Source organism: Linepithema humile, chromosome 2 (genome assembly GCF_040581485.1).
Source record: "Linepithema humile isolate Giens D197 chromosome 2, Lhum_UNIL_v1.0, whole genome shotgun sequence".
Classification (NCBI taxonomy): domain Eukaryota; kingdom Metazoa; phylum Arthropoda; class Insecta; order Hymenoptera; family Formicidae; genus Linepithema; species Linepithema humile.
In genome coordinates this window covers 17,801,815-17,823,414 of record NC_090129.1, presented here as the reverse complement: position 1 = coordinate 17,823,414, position 21,600 = coordinate 17,801,815, and the positions used below count along the sequence as shown (strand labels likewise).

Here is a 21,600-nt window from a genome sequence, read left to right as displayed (position 1 = left end):
ATCGTTACAACTTTTGCATAATGTTATTCAATCTCAAATAGAGATGATAACAATTTTCTGTTTTAAGAAAACAATATTTTGATACGCGCGTCTTCGACGAATTATCTCCTCTTTGTTATTTTGGGATTGTGAATTTTTACACGGCTTTTTGCATGCGCCAAGTGCTAGTTCGAAATTCGATAAAATGTCACGCGGGTACCATGTTGCATAACACGATATAATTCCCAAATCCGTGGATAACAAAAATTTGCAGATGCATCACGGCGACAAACGCGCAAGTTGTTCCGATAGAGAACAGTTGTCAGCGAGCCGATCGCGCACAAACTGAACGACGAAATTCTTATCATTCTCGGAGAACCGGGTGTTGTCAATACGTTGTCACAATTTAAGCAAAGTATCAACAAACATGAAGAGCCACACTCTCAACTGGCTCTATTCGAAATCAATTCGTTATGACAGGAAAACAACAAATCCGAGTGTAGCTATTAGGTGTAGCTGCCTGTATCGCTCCCATAATAATTATCACGCTATTTTATTGTTTCACTGATAACAAAATAACCTTTTAGTGTGATGCAAATTTTAACATCCGTCCGGCGAATCAATGCCAGGAACAAGAAAAAGATTGACAGCATGATGCAATATTAATGCGATTAAAACTGTACTAATAAATGTATCCGTGTCGTAACCGCGGTTTATTAATTATGCATCGAGTGATGCTGCATTATGTCGTTGTAATTATTCATACGATTCACATAACATATTTCCGATATTGCGATGTAAATGTGGTCGTATTGGCGGCCTTTCATCGACAGCCCAAATTACAGCGTAGCCAATTATAACGCACTAGCGCTTTTATTTCAGTAGAATATGTCAAGCTATCGTTCTTGATGCCAAGTGACAATTTATTTCTCACAAGCAATTTAGAATGCGCGACAATGATATATCCATTTTCACATATTAATATACTAATTGATTACCTTAAATTGAACGTCATTTTCTTAACCTTATTTTCAAATGTGCGATTAAGTAAAGTAAGTTAACGATTTCGCCGATAATTACGTATTATTACTAATTAACAAAAGTAAAAATTTAATAATAAGAATATAATCATTATTAATATAATATTGCGATATCATATTATTAATTTCAATTTCATTTTTCCCTAATTTTGAGAGAAGAGATGTAACGCGAGATGTAATTCGATTTTAATTCTAAAAGAATAATGAGCGTATATTTTAATTTCACAGAAATAATTTTCTTTCTGTCTCTAAATTAAAAATGCTGACTCACAACATGAAAAGTATATCTTTTTTACAATAAAAACTGGCAGTTTTCAGTAATATTTATTAAGATTTCTTTCTCTCTCTCTTTCTATATATATATGTATATATATACTAATAATCACAATTTATTAGCTACTTTTATACATATATCTCTAATGAATCTAATAAAAAGGCAAATTTATTTTTATAAAATTTCTGTTTTAAAACGGTACATTTAAAGATCTTAGATTGTTTAAAAATAAGAGATTTGTGAGAAATCTTCATGGATAAAAATGCACTTTTTACATTGAAAGCACATTAAAATATAATATAAAATTCTTATTATTATTTACGCAATATTGCTCAATAATCGAATTATTTGCTAAATATAGATGTCAAAGTGAAGGAACATAGTTATTAATTTCACAAATGTGGAACGCGGCGTGTCAGACATTCCTATCGATTTTTTTTTCTTACGCTCCGGCACCCCCTATTCGATTCCATCCCCATCGTCGAGTATCGTCCGGCTTGCACGGCAGAATATAACAAGGGTAAACGTAATTTCAGACGGGTAAACTACGAGCGAGCACGAAAAATCGCCATTTCGCGGATGTTGCGCCGTTTATTATTAAGGCAGCCGTCCCTCCCTCCCTCCGTCCTTCTCTCCACCGTTCCCCGACTCGTTCGCTTTGTTTTCCTTTTTTCATGTGCATATACAAACACACTCGCCGGTAGCCCCACTATAATGATCGATTCGACGGTGATTCACAGTCCTTTTCCCCGCGGCATTTCGCGGTTAATATCGGCTCGACAAGGTTCCACAGTTATTATTATTCCCTTTGCTGATTCATCGCGACATTTCTATCCACTGCAACGAAAGTAGGTAAGTTGCATAGGCAAAAAGTGTCTAATTTAGTTGTGTAACTACACTTTTATAAGCAGGTGAAAAAAAAAACACCGTATCACTCGAACGAAATTTCAAACCGCCTTATTTTCTCCAAACTAAATCATTTCTGCTCGTTTTCTTTGTCTTATTAGCAAAACATTCGGTATTAATTGAACGGAAAAAGCGCTCGGCTAGTTTTAGCGCTTTCATCGATCGCTCGAGATGTATTTTGTATTAAATTAAGAAAAAAAAAAAAACTCAATTGTTTCTCAAAAAAAGTATATGCGCCTAGAGCGGATTAATCGCGCGGATATAATCGCGAGTAAAAGCGCTCGGTCGCGCAAGCGGAGCTTAAAAGCACCCCGCAGGTCGTTGGTAATCCCGGCGATTTAACGACGTACGTTAGAGACGCGTGTTTGCAAACTATGTCGCATTCTATACCTATGTGCATCTTGCGGGATGCGACTCGCTTCGTACTTCGTGCTGGTAAGAAACTTGTCGCCTCCGTAAGCGAGCCACGAAACACCTCGGCGGGAAAGCCCCGTAAATGCCTGCAATCGTGTGCATCACGCGTGGACTAAACTGCGCGCGGACCGAAACGGCGCCATTAGGACGTTCCTAAAACAGCGCTTCTGGTATCGCGGGTACGTGACGAACATAACTTGCGCGTGAAAAGTTTCGTTACGCTGCAATTTTACGAGAGAGAACAAATCGGAGTATTCGGTCGACTTGAAAACAGCTGTAAATTTCAACTTCGGAAAATTTTTGATCGCCAAAACGTATCCTGTATATTCTTGTTATAAAAATTGCACGAATCCAGGAGAACGGCTTTTGTATCCGAGGCATTTCATGATGTTGCAATTTTCAAAAGTGGGATAAAATTTACGCATGCAAATTTATAGGGAAAAACGATAAATTTTGCGATATTTATTATGGATTACAAAAGGCGCTGCTGTTAACTTTGTAACAGGTTGTAGAAGATTGTCGTTTTCACAATCTGACTAAATTTTGTAATTTCTAAAACGCCTAATCTAGCTATTTTGCCGTCGCTAAAATGATTCACGTGTCGCGCGAACGGTAGAACGCGATCTCATACGGTAACGCGAGCCAGCGCAGCGTGGGTGCCGAACGGAAAAGGGAAGCCGAAGAGTTTTCCGTTTCAGGGTAGACGCGCGGAGAAGGAGAGCGGCCGAGTCGAGTGACTTTTTAATCGTCGTAGGAATGTCTTTGTGCCAGCGAAACCCCTCCGTCACTAGCGTGGATTTCGAAAGGACGCGCTGAAACTCGACGACGGTGTATAGCGGGCGGACGTGTGAAAAAAGAACAAGGGTGACATGGAGCCGAGGGTGAACGGGATGTCAGAAGAACAAAAACGAGAAAAGAATCGGGAGGGGGGAGGGAAACTCGCTTCGCTTTGATGCGCTATAAAGTCGCGACCGCGCGCAAGTCGAGAGCGCGGCACTGATATCGTCGCGTGAAATATCGGGGGATACTCGTAAAGAATATTATATATCGATCTGCCTTTAGTTGTTATTGCGCTGAATGATGCCCCGAGAATGAAGAATGAAAGTTTGAAAAGAAAGAACAGATGCGGAATGTACTCGATGTTTCTATTCTCGAATATCGGCCAATTTGTTTTCAACGATCTTGTTAAAGATGAAGCGCGTGATTGAAATACTTCGTCATAATACGTCACACGACGAGGATCTGACATCGTTCTCAATATTTCATATCAATCGGTCCAGAATAGTCCTGAATATCTGTTTAATTTAATTTCGCCGTTCAACCCGCCTCATTTTCGCCCTCCACTTAACATTTATGATCGCCAAAACGCCATCTCCAGCTTTCATCTGCGTTTTGTTCGTTCGAAAAAAAAAAAAACGGCAAGTAGATTTCACTTTGAGAGTAATCACCGGGTTTGTGAGCGCGGCAAAAGAGCGGGGTCGCAGCAAGGGCGGAGAGTGGCGATCGAGCGGGGCACAAACACGATCGGCGATGCGCGCTTGCCGAAATTGGAAATTAATCGGTTTTGCATTGTTCGCGAAGGTGTATCCCCCGTATATATGCGAGTATACCGGGCGTTTCGCCGGCGAGCGCGCGAGCGGACGAGCGAACGGGCGAGCGAACGGGCGAGCGAGCGGCTTCATTCACGCTCCGGTAATTCGGAGCGCCCGGGTGCGATTTCGTCGCAGCGACCTGCCCAGCGATTTTCGGTGTTTTCAACATTTAACGTACGAGTATGCGCGTTTCGTACGCTTGAACCAGGATAAATCGAAACGGGATCGCCCGCCTCTGCCGACCGATTTTTAGTGTTTTCAGCGTTTAACGTCCTCGTGCGCGCCGGTGTTCCAGCTCGCAGATAGCTCTATTTCGTACACAAAGTTTGGCGATCGATGTCACAGCCAAGCGGATGAAGATCATAGTGATTTTATTGCAATTTTGTAGCGTGCCACGTTGCGACGATACTCGCATAAAAAAAAAAAAAAAAAAAAAAAAACGTTGCTTAAGCTGCAGACGACGTTTTTTAAATACACATTTTGACAAAAATATTCATTCTAAATTCGTGAAAAAATTTAAAAAAAAAAGCGATTGGTTAGAGATGCTTTGTATGGTTTATGATTACGGCTTCTAAATGTTAATACATATTTTTTTATAACAATACTAATGTATAATTTAAAGTATACTTTTTAAGATTTTATTCCATTCATTTTATATTTATTATAAAAATTAAATTTTATTTATTTTAAAAGAATATAAAAATATTCGTTTTCGCCGCCAAAAGATTAAATTAATATTTTATAATATTTAAATAATTTTTTCAGATTAGATTTTCTATCATCCGAAATAGGAATAACGCGCGCGCGTGTGTGTGTGTTGAGAGCTGCATTGCGAAGAGTTAATATCACTTTTATAATTATAATAGATAATCCATCACGTTACTTAAGATTGATCATAAACACAAAAGAAGATAAAAGTACCGACGAAAAAGCCTCTTTCCCTAAAGGAATTTCCCGCAGGACAATTCCTTCAGTAGACGAGATTCTGCGCGGGCTTACACAACGGGTAGCTAAAAAGAAGGGCGAAAAGACACAACACAGGAGCATCTCTCCTTGACATTCCGGGCGGCAAGAGAAAAAGGAAAGATCCATGGTAGCACACGTTGCTCTATCTTCTATATACATATATACGTATATTTTTAAATAAATCAAAGCTATGTGTATATCTGTAATAATAATCGTGCGCAGAGAAATCTCGACACAAAATCGCAAAGGCAAATCTTTGAAATTTATTCAACTTAAAGAAAGCCGGAATAAAGGAACTCGCGGAAGTTTTATTCCGCAAAGAGGATCAATTGTTAATTCTAGTCGACAAAAAATAGAAATGTAAACGTATAAAGTAATAATTCAGAAGTAATCACTGTTAAAATTCAAGCCGTGACAAGATTTCTCCTTCAAACGCACATATATATATATATATATAGTACAGCCACGATCGTGAATTTAAACAAAGATTTTCGGCACTCAAAGACTGACATTTTCATCATAATGCCTGATAAAGATGCATATTGCATCGAGCCCGCCGACTGGCCGGCGGAAGCGATGTAATAGCTTGTGCGAATCATACGCGCGTGGCTGCACTAAATGGAGCAAAAAATACCTCCTCCTCTTTTCATTCGAGTCGCTCATTGTACAAGTGACACGAGTTCAAGTTTCAAACAAGTATAAGTTTCTAAATATTAATATTGCCCTCTAATTTCTTTACGTCAAAGTTAGCAAGAATATAAAAAAAAATATATATCAAAAGAATCGAATTAGACGAACGACATAAAGTGGCATCAATTTAAGAGAGATCGATAAATAGCGAAAAGTTGTTAATTAAAAAAAAATCATTCATATATGCGATCCTGAGTTATCTCTAATTAATCCCAATCGCACTTATTTCAAAGCAGTGTGCTGTCTCTGAAAGAATTTTAAAATTATGAATATATCACTTTTAAAATGATCGACTCGTAAAACGTCACCGTACTGACGGCATGCACAACATATTACGATCAATTATGTGGTAGAACAAGATGGAGCAAGAATATTAAAAAGATCTTCACATCGCACGCGCAGTCGCTTACGACTGCAATTTCCAAGATTTTTGGGAGCACATTTGAACACTGATACGTTTCATTTGTCCATTATCACCTTCAACGTTGCTCGAACTATCGGCGTTGTCTCTGAACACCTTGTATAAACATCGTATCAACGTACCGCAGCGAAGCGTACAACTGGCTGCAATAAAAAATTAAAGGAAAACATTGTTCTTCGTTTCCTCCCTCCCTCCCACTCCCTCCCCGATCCCCATTTTTCTCTTCTCTTCTGATTCTTGCGAACTACCAATCCCGCTCTCGCGGCACGACGACGGGTGAAATATTCGTCGGACTTCTTCCGCGTACTCGTGATTGGAATACTTTTAAGTACCTAACCGGGGAACTCTCTTTCTCCCCCTTCCTCCTCTTTCCGCGGAACGCAATGTCTCTTTCTCTTAATCCGTCCGGGGGATTAAACGAGTTTTCGAGATAACTTGGGGGGAGGAGAGCGTGGGCAGGTACATGCACGCGCATGTACGTGTACATGCACCGTGTACGCCAGTAGTTACGCATGCACGTACATATAGAGATGTGTACAACGGACCGGAGCGCAGCACCGTCTCAGATATCTCTTTTTATTTCGAAGATTACGGTGAAATATCCTTCGCGATTGCACGGACAAACGGCAGGCGAACTGATACAGCCAATTTTCCTTTTTGCAAATTGCATCCTGTTCGATTTCCAATCCTCTCGAATTTTATTAAATAAAATTTTCGACCCTACAACACTCGCTCCCGAGCTGTCAATTAAGATTAAGTATCGGCAATTCAAGATTCATTGATATTCAAAAACATTGTGTCAATTATAACGCTGTGTTCAACTGTTCTTTGTCAGCAGAGAGTTGATTTTTAATCAGAGTAATCCTTAATTTATATTTTTCAACGACGTATGTAGAACAGATTAGTTCGAAGAAATAAGAATCATTTACATTCCGGTAATTATCCATAAATTCCTGAGAATCTTCGGAAGAGAAACGGCATATAAAAGTTTAACAGTTCGTGTGTCGCTTGTTACTGTAAAAGTTCCTGGAGAGATATTTTTAGTGTCTTTAGAAATACGAGAGATACACCGAGGATAGCGATATTTATTGCGCCGGAGCAGGCGGTAACGAGAGGAGGTGAGATATATTGTGAAAACTCGTAGAAAGATACATTAAAGAAGAGATTCTATGTAGGAGTGAGTGGAGTAAGAGAACGGCTTGGTCGTTAACGAAGGGGCGTTTGTAAAATTAAGACGGAAGAAAAAGTACACGAGCGACAAACCACGAAAAACTTTACTGTCAACGCAATTGAAATCGCGTGGATTAATCTTTCGTAATATGCGTGTATTTATTACGCGAATTATATTATTTCGCAGAAAATCGATTCACTATCTTCAAGCAATTAATGTTGAAAATATATTTGTAGTATTTAGATATATTCTTTCTTTTCTAATTACGCCTGATATTAATGTAAAATAATAAGTTGCTCGTGACAAATATAAAAATTTAGGAAAAAAGTAAACAAATAATATAAAGTGTAGTAAAGATAAACTTTGCGAAAAATTGATAAATAGCATTTGCATTTTCTTTACAACTGCAAATCAACGCAAATCGCGTTCAATCGACTTAAACAAAAAACTTTATCTTCCTCGTTTCTCATTAATTACGACCAAGAGCGAATCGAAGAGAAATGTATCGATCGATAGAGGAAACCGAGCAAGACTGTTAACGAACGAAGAAATGGAAAATCGAATGGAGATAAAAAAGTTGATGTTGCAAGAACCGAACGAAGGAAACTGCGGTAATTTTGTCTTGCTGTCTCGACTGCGAACGCTCCTAAATGAAATGACGGTTCGACTAATTTGTTCTAACGCAATTATCGGATGGATTTTTCTGAGATTGCTTAGTTTAGATACAGTCGCGACGACTTCCGTATCACGTAAAATGACATGGGCATTTCAATAAAAATTTTAGCGTATTTTTCCTGGAATTCTAGATTCAAAATAAAAAAAGTCATAAAAATTGGAAATTGAATTACAGCTCCTCAGCTATAAATCTCAGAAAGTAATATTTTAGAATATCTTTAAATAAAAATTTAAAAGAAAATTTATTGCGCCGTATTATTTTTGTATAAAATAATTCAATAATAAAGTATCCAATTGAATATAAATGATTAGAAATTAATAAAAAATCGAATTTGCAGCGTCTATAGTGATTTTTTTAGGAAATAATATAAAAGAATTTTATTTATGTATATTCGTTATGTTGTTCATTAATTTATCGATTTTCGGAATATAATTATTTAAATTTAAATATAAAAATTTATTTACATGTTAAATTATCGAGTAAAATATATGAAAGCGAAAAGTAAAAATAAAAATTTCCATTACTAAGATCTAAAAATTATAAATATTTTTCATAAAATTAGATTAGTGGAAAGCTAATTCTATCTAACATCATTATAAAGTTTGCACGTCTTTGTAATTAGATTAAATTTGATATAATCAGAAGAATAATTGAGAAACGAAATTGGACAATAGTAGAAAAGATAATCGATCAAATCAGCAGGAGAAAAGATGAAAAAAAAATTGATAAAAAATAATTTTATAGTACAAAATTAGTTCAACATATCATAATTAAATTCGCATAATGTATCATAATTATCGAAAAATAATGAAGCAGCTTATGATACGTCTAATTAATTTCGGGAGCAGTAACAAAACTTACAGCGTATTAAATTTTGACTTTATAACTAGAAAGTAACAACAATTGATGTAAAATTAACATTTTTTATAGTTCAACAATTTATAACAAATGTTCGCGTATCGTCACGGCATTACGAAAAACTGCGAGCAAATTAGTCTGAAAGATTATCTGACAAAAAGCGATTTCCATTTCGACGCATCTTCCAATCAACGTAACAATTTGCAACAAAACCATCGCGGGCGATAAAATTTCCCTTGAAAGCCGCATCCGCCATTAGCGGATTAACGTCGCGATTTGAGAAGAGTTATCTCTTGCAAAAAATAATTGCTGTCCCGGTGAATTTTCCAATCAACGCGACGATAATTTACAGCAAAACCATTCCGCACGCGTATCGCTCGCGATAAAAATTTCGATAAACAGAACTAAATCACGAGTTACTGATAACGGCGCAATTTGAGAGAGTTAGTCTGCACCGATAATTACTACCTAATTGATCTTCCATTTCGCTTGTAGCATTAACTAGGCGATGCATACGGATGTTACACACGTAAAGAAATTCCTTTATTTTGGTCAATCCAATCGATAGAAGCCAAGTCTATTGTTATCAATATAGTAAATTGCTTAGACCGATAAAACTTCGCCAAAATAAATAGCACGCTGAATCGTTATTCGCGAATTAATTTGCCCTACTCTCGCCGTTCTCAGCGCCGATTATCGCTTCGAATGGGATATTCGCCAACGAGAGAAAAGTTTCTTCACAACAGGCGGGGACAGTTCTTCTATTACAAAGAAATTCTCGCCGAAAGAGAGAGAGATGAAGAATAAACACGAACTTGAAACTTTCGCGATCATTTCATTAGCAGTTAGCCGCGCGTCCCGCTCCATTCCGCGCGTCGGACTGAAACTTATTTATCGGGCGAGACAAAAGTTTCATACAGACAAACACGCGGTTCGCGACGATAGTTCGCTTCGACATAATCGTTCCTCCTCCGACTCGCTCGATCTTTAACCCTAGAGAAACCGAGTTCAAAATTATAACAGTAGAGAAAGAAATTAGACTCAAAAATTCCCTAAATAATTAAATTTAAAAGATGTAAGTCAAAAAGATGTTGAAATGAAATGTAATACTAAAATTTACAAAAAATTATAAAGGTATTTTGTTTGCCAAAACCTACCTCTCTAATCTAATTAGAATTGTAATTCTTTTTTAACTGCTCATCTAGAGATCAAATGTAATTGCCCTCGCCGTTGTAACAACGAATCGTAAAATTGTTTAATGTCTCTATGTCGAATTGATTGCACTGCACGTAGTTCGAAAGATGACTGCATCGTTTTTATTGCCCGTCATTAACTATAATTTTCGTAAATTTGACACAAAAGATCGACATACTATAAAATCGATTTATTTATTCTATAATGACTAACATTAATATGAAAAAATTGACTTTTGTAATCTATGATTATTTTTAATTGCATTAAACTTAAGAAATTTATGATAAAAAACATGGAAATTGCGATTTTACTGTAAATTAATTACGTGGCATAGACTTTCGAGCATAAATAAAAAATTATCCATTTGTAATTTCGAATTTTACGCTAAACGAACGAAAATTTTATTACAGACTACAATAAAAAAAGAAAAACATGGTAAAAAATAATCAAGCTTGTTCGATGACTACAATGTAAAATGTAATGTATTAAGACCTAATGATACTTTGCGACAAAGAAAAAAGAGATGCCAATTTGTCGAAAAATCTCGCAGCCGGTGATCGTAAAATTCTCAGCAAAAGATTCGACAATAAACAAATTCATATGCTTTGAAATAAAACATAGAAAATGCTATTTCCATTCCGCTCATTTTTCAGGTTCACAATTATACACTCACCCGAAAAAAAAGCGGTACACTGAAAATGTGGGAAAAATTCATCAAATTTCAACTGACGATAACTTCGTAAATAATAAAGATAGAAAGTTCTATAAAATATGGAAATGAAGCTAAAAATCTCTACTTTAAGAATCAATTTATTTCAATGTTGCAAAATAAATTTATTGAAAATGGCGGATGACAAAGCGCGAGCATGCAAAATTGAAAAATAATGGTTCGAGTTTGCGACGGTGCACGGTATAAACAAAAAATTGTAGCTTATTGGGATCAAAAGCGTACGAAAGTACAGAGTCTCCTCTTTAAAATGCTTTTTTATGCATCTCGATACGATGATTTTTCGCCGAGAGATTCGCATTTGAAGAAAAAGGCAGATTCTTACTTCAAATGCAAATCTCTCAGCGAAAAATCATCGTATCGAGATGCATAAAAAAGCATTTTAAAGAGGAGACTCTGTACTTTCGTACGCTTTTGATCCCAATAAGCTACAATTTTTTGTTTATACCGTGCACCGTCGCAAACTCGAACCATTATTTTTCAATCAATTGTTTTGCATCCGAAGGAGATGTCTGCAGATCTTTTGTGATTTCTCCGCCCTGACTTTTTGTTTATGCTCGACCGCACGTTGCGAGAAAAGTGCTTGATTTCTGCGATGAAGTTGGCATAAATCGAATGGCCAGCAATGAGTCCAGATTTAAATCCCATTGAACACCTATGGGACAATATTAACAGAAAAGTACGAAATCATATACCTGCTCCTCAGTCATTGCCAGAACTTCGAAGAGTTCTTGAAATAGAGTGGAATGACATTACGCAGACTGAAATTAGAACACTAATAAGAAGTATGCCTCGTCGCATGAATGAGGTAATACGCGCACGAGGAGGTCATACCCATTATTAATATACGCGCGCGCACACACAATTGTACACGCACCACCGGGAGGGTTTGGAGTCGTAAAATATCGTGGATCTAACGAGCCATGAGGTCCTTATCCCAGTGGTGCACGCGCACACACACGCATGCACGCGCACGCACACACACACACATACACACACACGGACGCACGGACACACGCACGCACACACACACACACACACATACACACGTGCCTACATGTGCACACGGGATCAGATTTCTGCCACGTCCACGCCGTTGATCCTGGGTAACGCCAAGAGCAGAATTGACACTTATAACCGTAAGGAGAGTTTGGAGTTTTAAAATACCGCGGAGCTGATAACCACAGATTTCTTATTCTTGCAATTCGGTCTGGTTCAAAATTGAATATCTCGGCACGTAATACAGCTAGCAGGATTTTTTAAAAACCATTTTAAAAGTTTGGATGTCTAGTGTTCGAAAATTCATAACGCAATAATGTGTGATAACTTTCTCCAAAATGGCGGATGACAAAGCAAAAGCATGCGAAATTGAAAAATAATGGTTCGAGTTTGCGACGGTGCACAGAATAAACAAAAAATTGTAGCTTATTGGGATCAAAAGCGTACGAAAGTACAGAGTCTCCTCTTTAAAATGCTTTTTTATGCATCTTGATACGATGATTTTTCGCCGAGAGATTCGCATTTGAAGTAAGAATCTGCCTTTTTCTTCAAATGCGAATCTCTCGGCGAAAAATCATCGTATCAAGATGCATAAAAAAGCATTTTAAAGAGGAGACTCTGTACTTTCGTACGCTTTTGATCCCAATAAGCTACAATTTTTTGTTTATACCGTGCACCGTCGCAAACTCGAACCATTATTTTTCAATTTTGCATGCTCGCGCTTTGTCATCCGCCATTTTCAATAAATTTATTTTGCAACATTGAAATAAATTGATTCTTAAAGTAGAGATTTTTAGCTTCATTTCCATATTTTATAGAACTTTCTATCTTTATTATTTACGAAGTTATCGTCAGTTGAAATTTGATGAATTTTTCCCACATTTTCAGTGTACCGCTTTTTTTTCGGGTGAGTGTATAAATCAGTTGACGTTTGCTCTCCGTGTAACATAAATAACGATGGTTAAAAATCAATAAGGGTAGATAAAAATAACAAAAATGATCGATTAGCTGTAAGCACAATGTAAAAAAAAAGTGAAAAAGTTTCCGTTCTCTTTAAGATTTATATCAAGATTTTTCTAAAAATAATTATTAATCCACCTTCTGTATTCTTACGATTTCAATCAGTTGGCACGCGGATTTCATTCGCAGCTGATACGCGGATATCTCGCATAATTCAGACATCAGAAGTACAGCAGCGCCTGGATAATGCATCATTGTTCGCGACTGGCAAGTAGGATTAACCGGGCGATGAAATTGTTTGTTTAGGCTGTCTCTTAAGCTTATCCTTCGGCTACTCGCCGGGAGAACAATGACCATCGAAATCTGAGAGAGATGAATTTTATGGATTAACCGGGCGAAATTGTGACGGATTATCCGAGCACTAAATGCACCGCGTTCAAGATTCGCAGCAATATTCGGTTTACAGTCTCGGCGAATCGCAACGCGTAGTATGGATGCACTCGTTGCGCCAAATCGCGACGAACCGAAGTTCTCGGCAGCGCGGCACGGCATCCAATTTCATTAATCGTTCCGGCAAAGCCCCTCTTCGCCCCGCCCCATTGTTATTCGCCAATTTCACTTAAATCGTAATCTCGGACGCGAATCCACCCCTCATGTCTGCCTACCGCGGCTTTTACCATCCCTCCCGCGCCGATACTCTGCCCTCCCGCCCCTCCCCCCTCCCGCTGTTGCCCGCTTTGTCCCGGTTGCAACCGGTAGACGGTTAATCCGCAATTGGTTTCGCTAGCGGCGCGATTAAACGGAATTCCCAAATGATTTCGGTCGGCTCTCTCGCCACGCGTCCGATTATTTGCAGTTACGACGCGCAGAAATTCTCTAACTCGGCGTGATGCAGCGCCGTTCTAGAGTGCACCTGTACGACTTCCCCCCGGCCTGCTTATGCATAATGCGCCTGCCGCTTTCAAGCGAGCGATTATTCGTTTGCAATTTGCCAACGAGAATATTCAGTTGTAAGTGGCTGAAGAAAAAAAAAAAAAAGAGAGAGAGAGGCGAAAGAAAGATTAGCCCGTTGTGGATTAGAAACTGCATTACGAAGGTTCATAACGTATTTTGGAAAGAAAGCTGCACAAATAAATGGAAAATAGAAACGCATTAGCTTTCGTAGACAGACGAAGCGTTAAAAATAATATTTAATACTGCACGTAAGATTGTTTTTGAAACATTTGAACGCGAACGAATCGCAGGAAGCCTTAAAGTTTCGTATTTTGTATACGGTTGTCATAATGTTAATTAATTAAAAGACATGGCCGCGCAAAGTTTGCGCGCAGCTGCGAGCCGCGTAATGTTAACCAAATTTCCGAACCTGCGAGGAGAGAGAAAAATTGTTACGTCGAATGTAACGCAATTAGTGTGATAATGATTAAATTAAGCAATTAGTCGTAACAGTGTCTCTATGCATTTCGTAGATACGCACTTGCTCCATTTTGTTTACACCTTAAAACCATAATTTCCTTTCTAATTAGTCAATCAACAAATGTACAAATGTCACACGCATTAGATATTACGATTAACACATGATAAGTCGTTTCGATTAATTTCAGTCGATTAATTTAACACTCTAGAATCCAGTCGCAAGTGCTGTGCTATTTTTATGACAACTGCCGACTCAGGCAATTACTAGAAACGGCTTACAATGTGTTAATACGATTATCGACCGCGAGGTCGTTCGGTGAGGGTGTTAAAAGGATTTCAGGGGACAACCAAGTAGCCCAAGCATTTACCCCTCGAATGTATAAGCGAACATGCTTACTAGGAATACAACCGCCCCCCTTCTTCAGACACCTTGTATTAAAGAAAGTGCCGCTAATTGTTAATAACCAAATGCAATTGTAAAGCAAAATAAAACGAAACTAACGAAGCGATGTAAATGAAATCGCTATTCGGCAATAAGGTTAATTTAATGCGCCCGATCGAATTGTCGAATCAGCTCTTCGCAGCCCCGTAATGATTTAATTTTGATTGTTACTGCGTCAGAAAAGCTTTATTCGTACAATCGCAGAATTGCAATTAAGAGTGAATGAACGATGGAATCTTCGTTGCGTCTCGTGGACTATAAATTCGTATCATTTTTTTCAATCGTGCATGTAATTTTTGAAAATCAACTAACATGATATATAATTTATATCATCTAGCAAAAGAGTTTTTTTTTTCTAAATATACTTCTCGAAAAACAATTTAATGATTGTTTTGAGTCTTACAAAGACACGAAGTATCAATCAACAATCTATAGAAATGTCAATCAATTACTTTCATATTATTGCGTGTATCATTATAAATATATTAATATTGGATATTAATCTTTTCAATTTTATGAAGTACACATTCTGCAATTACTTGCGCTGTTTTAAAGTGTTGAGTGCAGAAGGAGCTGCGAACAGCCATAAAACCGATATTGAAGATTACGATTTCAAGTGCCCAGTAATAAAATAAATGCTGATTCTCAAATGATCTCCGCGAGAAAACGCCGAAATAGACAGAAGCATCGATCGATTGCACAATTGACAACAAATTTCTATGAAAAGTATAGTTAAATTAATTACCGTAATTAATTAATGTAATTCCCTCAGATTCGTTATCCAATGATATTATAATGAATATAATGAATGATCCCTTTCCGGATAGACTACGCGAATTAATTGTGCTAATATCAATTTATGTAATTAATCAAAAATATTTATGGATAAAAGCCTTCAATATTAATCACGAATTTATAATTACATTTTGCTTGTTATTGATAATAAAACCAAGAAAGTTAAATATTAAAAGCGATATTATTCAATTCTTTATTTTGCGTATCGCGTATTTCTCGATCGATGTTTCGCCTTAAGAAAAATCATATTTTATTAAATAATAAATAATATATATATATATAATTGCTCGTATTCACATGCTATTCTTATTATTTAACGATATATGGTGATTTTCTTGTCCAATTAAAAAAACATATTTTATATGATTGTAGCACAAACATCAGAAAGCAGTGAATAAATTTGCACTGTGAATACGAACTGATAATAATGATAATAAATAAAAAGTATAAAAAATCAGGAGTCTGAAGAGAATATTTCAATGTACGTAGGATTTATCTAGACTCTATAGAGAGGCTGACTGCTTCACGGAAAAACAAGAAAAGAAAAACTAGTGATGAAGGATCTGTAATAATAAAATTAGATTCTATGCTACGTCCGACATATTCGATTATCCTGCGTCGCAGTAAGTTGCGAAGTAATAAATATAAGAGAGAATAAACGAAAAATGTGGAGGAAAAACCTGGATTTCATAAATACATCGGTCGACATACTTTCGTGAAACAGCCGCCATCTATTGCTATCAGCATGATTAATTTACGAGATCAAGAGACGGAAAAGTCTGAGAATGAGCAGCGGCGTAACTAGGTGAGCGTACATCTTCTTTAGAACCTCTTTATGCACATCATCTATCTCGGAAAGCAGTTCTAATGTAATTGTAAATTCTGATCCTAGCAAGGAAACTCACATTACATATCGAAAAAATCTTTTATTTCCGTCTATTGTTATTTAACTTTGCACCTTAGTTACGCCTATCGAAAGAAGTGACATTTGCAATGGATGTCGATCGCTGCAATCGGTAAAACCGTGTCCTACCTTTTATTTTTTTTTTTACTTTTCATCAATTTAACATAATTACAAAATTACCATTTCAGTAAATTTATTTCTACCAAAGCAAAAGTTAAGCGATCGACATCGTGAAACTGAATGTGCATGTGTTTTTTTTTTCGCGGCAGCGAGGGACACGAAGCGGATTCTCGCGAGGACCGTGATAGCGAAGTCATCGCTGATACTGCGACTCTTCCTAGCAGATCCGTCGCGAGACGCGCTCTTCAATGGTCCAGCAATTGGCCAGTTCGCTCGACCATGTGAAGCGGTCCGCTCTCGTTTCTCTCGCCGATTCTTTTTTTTTTTTCCTATTCCCTTGCTCTATTCTTAATTTGTGCTCCATTTTGTTGATTTAAAGAAGAAAAAGACAGTGAGGGAAGGGATAAAAAGGAATAACGCTCATTAGATCCTTTCGCAAGGATAACGTTCTGAGAACAAAGAACGAATGAATCAGCGGACGGTACGTAGATCAGTCTTGTCCGTATTAGACGTAATAACATCTCTAATTTATCGCATTGAAAAAATTACTCAACTATTTCGCCGGCGAATAATTTCATAATTCATGAATCGATCAATCAACATACCTTCATAACAAAACTGTAGGTGCTTCATTCAGTTTACGCGCATTGAATATTCGATCGCGTATCTATTCACCCGGAATAGTTGCGGAATAATGCAAACCTGAATCGAATAGATAGATTTCGAATGGAATCGAGACGATAGATTTCAGTCCGAAGTCATATCGCAGAACTGTCATCGGTACACGTGCGGTATTCAGAAAGCGTTTCTCGTTAGTGACATGAGATCTTGCAGGTCTCACGCGGAAACTTGGTGGAATTTTCAATAAAACCATTCGCGATAACCGGCGGAATGACAAGTTTGATCTACCATCGATCGCATTTTTTTTTTAATGTTGTATTTGTTCATTGTCCTCTAAACTTTTTTTAAACACTTGCAAAAGATCAGCGTCTCGCGAGCAGAGCTGAATATTGTTTCAAATACTGCAAATACATCGATCCTAACAGTATTGAAAATATATAGGTACATATTTTATATTATTATAAAAAAGTACTATTTGGACACAGCAACCAATGTATAATATTTTATATAAGTAAAATCGATAAAATATTTCACCCTAAAAGATATAATTTCTTTAAAATGACAAGGACTTAAAAATGTATGTCAAGTTTTTCTTCAGATATTCTTCCTTACAGTTCCACGCTTCATTAAAAGATAATTAAGGCTAATTGTCGATGTACTCGTTTCACGAATATATAATAATTATCTCCTCCACTAATTTTTGCAGTTGTAAAAGATCCGCTTCCACTTCGTCAAACATTCACCTTGTTAAAAATTACATTTGCTTATGAAAAAATTAATTATTCCAATAAAGTCTTTCTATAATTACCTTCAATAATTCTTCTATTATGGATTTTACACGATGAATAGACGATTCCTTCTTCTATGCTTTAATAATTTTTTCAATCGTCGCAATAAAACGTGCTACCAATCATTAAAATTTCTAAATAGGTATAAAAATTAATTCTTAATTAAAAAACAATAAGTTTAAACAACCCGTCCTGACAAAAACTAACATTCCTTTCCAATAAGGTAATTAATTTTATGCACGATGAAACAAGATTGCTTGTACACTGTTTTTTTAATATAAACACCAAGTATTTAGCGCTGTGCCCTTTTCTTCCACAATTTCTCCGCATTTCAATGAAATACGAATTTATCATTCGCGTAATTATCTCAAATCAGCTCTGTTCGCGGCATTTCCCAGCGGGATGGATCAAAGGGACGTGTTTCAGGGCAAATCGAATGAAGTCGGTTACGGCAAATATATGTACAGATACGCGGCGCGTGCGGTACTTACTCGCTGTTCAGCACGCGGAACGATTTGGGTGACATGCAGTTGACGCTCCATTCGGTGTTCCCGTGCTCGTTGCATATCGTAATGGAGAACCTGCCGTAGTTCGCCCGTATCAGATGGATCAGCTTTCCCTCACCGCACTCGATCTCCAGCGTCTTGCCCTCGCAAGCGTATGCGGTGTCGTACCTCTCTGTAACAGAAAACACGACATGGTTTTTTTTCCAGTTTCGTTTTAGCATCCTTTGATCGAAGTCGCCGTTGGAATTTGCGGTAAACGCTTCGCGCAACTGCACGCTGCCGCGCAGCTGCGACTCGCAGCGGATCGAATATAGAGATTATACGCGCGCGGCCGAACTTCCCGTACACATGACGTCTGTCGCAGCCGCGGATCCGCATCGGTTTCCGCTTCCGGAAAGCCTCCGCATGTGCGATCCTGAAGGATGGCTGTGTTGTTACTGATGGGATTACGCTGTTGTTTAATCTATTCGCGCGGCCGCGTTTTTACGATTAATATTTTCGTCTGTACAGATCCTATTTCGAAAAATAGCTATTTGAAAAAAAAAATTCATATTCAAAGTTTAATATTTTTTATAATAAAAAAAGTGTCAAGTATATTTCATTCCTTGTGCGAGAAAATTTACTGTCTAGATTCGTACTTGAAATATTATGAAAATATCATTTGACGTGTCGGAGTTTTACATTTCTAAAATCCATTTTTAAATATTTTTGTTTAATCTAATCGGAAGATTATGTTCTAAACGCACGACAGAATTTTGTCTCTCACGCAAACTGAAAATTCAAACAAAATATAAGCTTACTTTCGTAACACCATTTTAATATAATAAAAAAATTGCAGAATAAGAACGTTAATCTTTTCTTTCTAAATGATATATATATATTCAGTTTGCGAAAACATTTAACATGATGCACAATACAATATTCCAGGACGACGTAAACGCTTCGACACGGGGAATCCGCGGGTAAATTCGCTAAATTTACCGGCGCCGCAGCATTTCCGCAGAAAGTCTTAACCGCGGACTAAACCGACATTGTGGCGCGTCGGTACGGAACTAATGAACTCACGACGAGGCTTTCACGGACAGAGTTATTACACCACTTCTCCCTGCCTGTAGCTCGCACAGACTGCTCCCTTGTCCCTCTCGCCATTTTCTTCTCCCTCCGTCCTCCCTCATCCTTCGTTTCCTTGGCATCATATTATGATAGCCATCATACCTCCCCCTAAATAAGCTCGGACCTAGTTTTACGATCTCCCCATCAGCCCATCTCCGGCTTACTGTTCCGTTATGGATGGAAATGCCGCGTAAAACGTGCATTAATCTAGATTTCAGTTTTTTTTTTTATCTTAATATATGTACATTTGATGTGAACTGATTTCGAACTTATATTATGGCTCTTTTAATAACAGCTGAAGTAATAATGCATAAATATCGGCTGCGCGTTCGGTTTTACATTTAACAATATGGTAAGTTTAATGCGATACGGGAATAAATTTAAGCACGGGCATAAATAACACACGCATTCCTTTTCCAAAGTCATTAGCTGTTCGGCATGTTCAGCCGTCATTATCGATCATTACGTAAAGGATCCTGAAGCAAAAAAAATCGCTCTCGGACAGGTGTCGACTTGCAGAAAATCCGAGAACAAAGCGACGGCTGAGTAACGACGCGCGTGTTTCGCGGTAAATTACTGTGTGCGTGGAAACGATGGCGGAGGTCAAGGTTGCGGTGGGATTACGTGGAGGGCACATGAGAGGAGCGACTCGATTTAACGTCCCATTCGCTCGCTACGTCGGCCGATACCGGCTCCGAATGGCGCCATGTTTTGCGGTGGTTACGCGCCGTTCCGCGTTGTCGAGCATGGTTACCCCTAAATTTCCGTCGATGCCGCGAGAATTCGTCTCGGAGTAAAGGGCAAAACAAGAACCTCAATTCCGCTCGCATCGATCCCACTTTAGTTCGAGAAGTCGAGCAGAAGTCCCAAGTATTATTTCGACCGGCTGCTTTCGTAGCTGATTCCGTGTTCTGCGTTTTATTCGCAGTGAAATGGGGAATACGCGGGGAAATGTTTCAGTCAGTCAATAAGAGGTTGATATAAAGAAACTGAAATCAATATTACGTATTCGCGTGCACGTGTAGCCACATAAATTACCGCGAGAGAAAGCCAAAGGCCAAAAAGTGCGTAACTCGTGCTTGATTTAAATTCTTTTTTTTTTCCACCTGGACGACGCGGAATGCTTTTCGAAAGTAGGATAAAGTATCGTTGCAAGGCCAACATATCCTTGATAAAAATGGCAGGAGAGCTAAGAGAGAAGGAGCAAGCAAGAAAAAGATTTATAACACGAAGGCAATTTCTCAGCTGTCTCTTTTTTTGCTTCTCGCATCGCGATTAACGCTCCACTCGCGCCGTTATTCTCGCTGCAGTTTGTTCTCCGTTAATTAAGCGCGTTTCGATAACACCGTAAGCGGCAGGTAATCGATATACGGCGTCATCGACATGCTCGATTAATCGGGGATGTGGTAGAAGTGAGCACCGAGCGCGACGTGTGTTTCGATCAAAACGCTACTGCTACAAACGCATTGATTCGCCTAAGCGACTCGCATGCCTTGCCGGCGTGCGTGTCTGCTAAATGCGTTCGCATCATTTGCAAAACAGTTTATTCAGTCGTTGCAATTCAGCGCGCATAAAAAATGACATTAGAGTTCATTTTTTAGAAGAAATTTATAATAACGTTTGAATGTTCGATTTTCAATATTTCACATCTTAGAGCTTGAATTTAAATTAATTCAATTGATTTAATTTCTCTCCCATTTAAATGAGAAATTAAGAATTCTTTCAATTATGTTCCCCAAATAATTACCGACGATTTTTTAATATTTCACGTTACTCGCTTGTGAAAACGCTCATTAAATTTTTATCAAGAAGACAGACATCACACACATACAAATATCATTTATACGGAAAACACGTCGTCGTAAAAAATTCATCAAATTAGCTCAAGTACAAAACACACGTCCGTTATACATTATCAAATTATCTGTTAGAAATTTGTTTACGGTGCCACGGAAACATGGAGCTTTTTAAAAATTGCTTTTTAAAAAATACAAGTGTACCTCCTCGAAGCATCGTGGCGCTGCCGACGCG

The 21,600-nt window shown here is 37.8% G+C and overlaps 1 protein-coding gene across 8 annotated transcripts in view; it reads right to left on the bottom strand.

Moving 5' to 3' along the window:
- Positions 1-21,600, bottom strand: part of LOC105679013 (latrophilin Cirl-like) — a 452,907-nt gene that overhangs the window by 34,632 nt on the left and 396,675 nt on the right. For 7 of the 8 annotated variants that reach the window (XM_067350074.1, XM_067350073.1, XM_067350072.1 and 4 more), the window contains one exon: positions 18,442-18,628. In XM_067350074.1, the coding sequence (XP_067206175.1) occupies positions 18,442-18,628 (187 nt within the window). Of the gene's footprint in view, positions 1-18,441; positions 18,632-21,600 lie in introns of all 8 variants that reach the window. The other variant, XM_067350076.1, reaches the window with a different exon arrangement.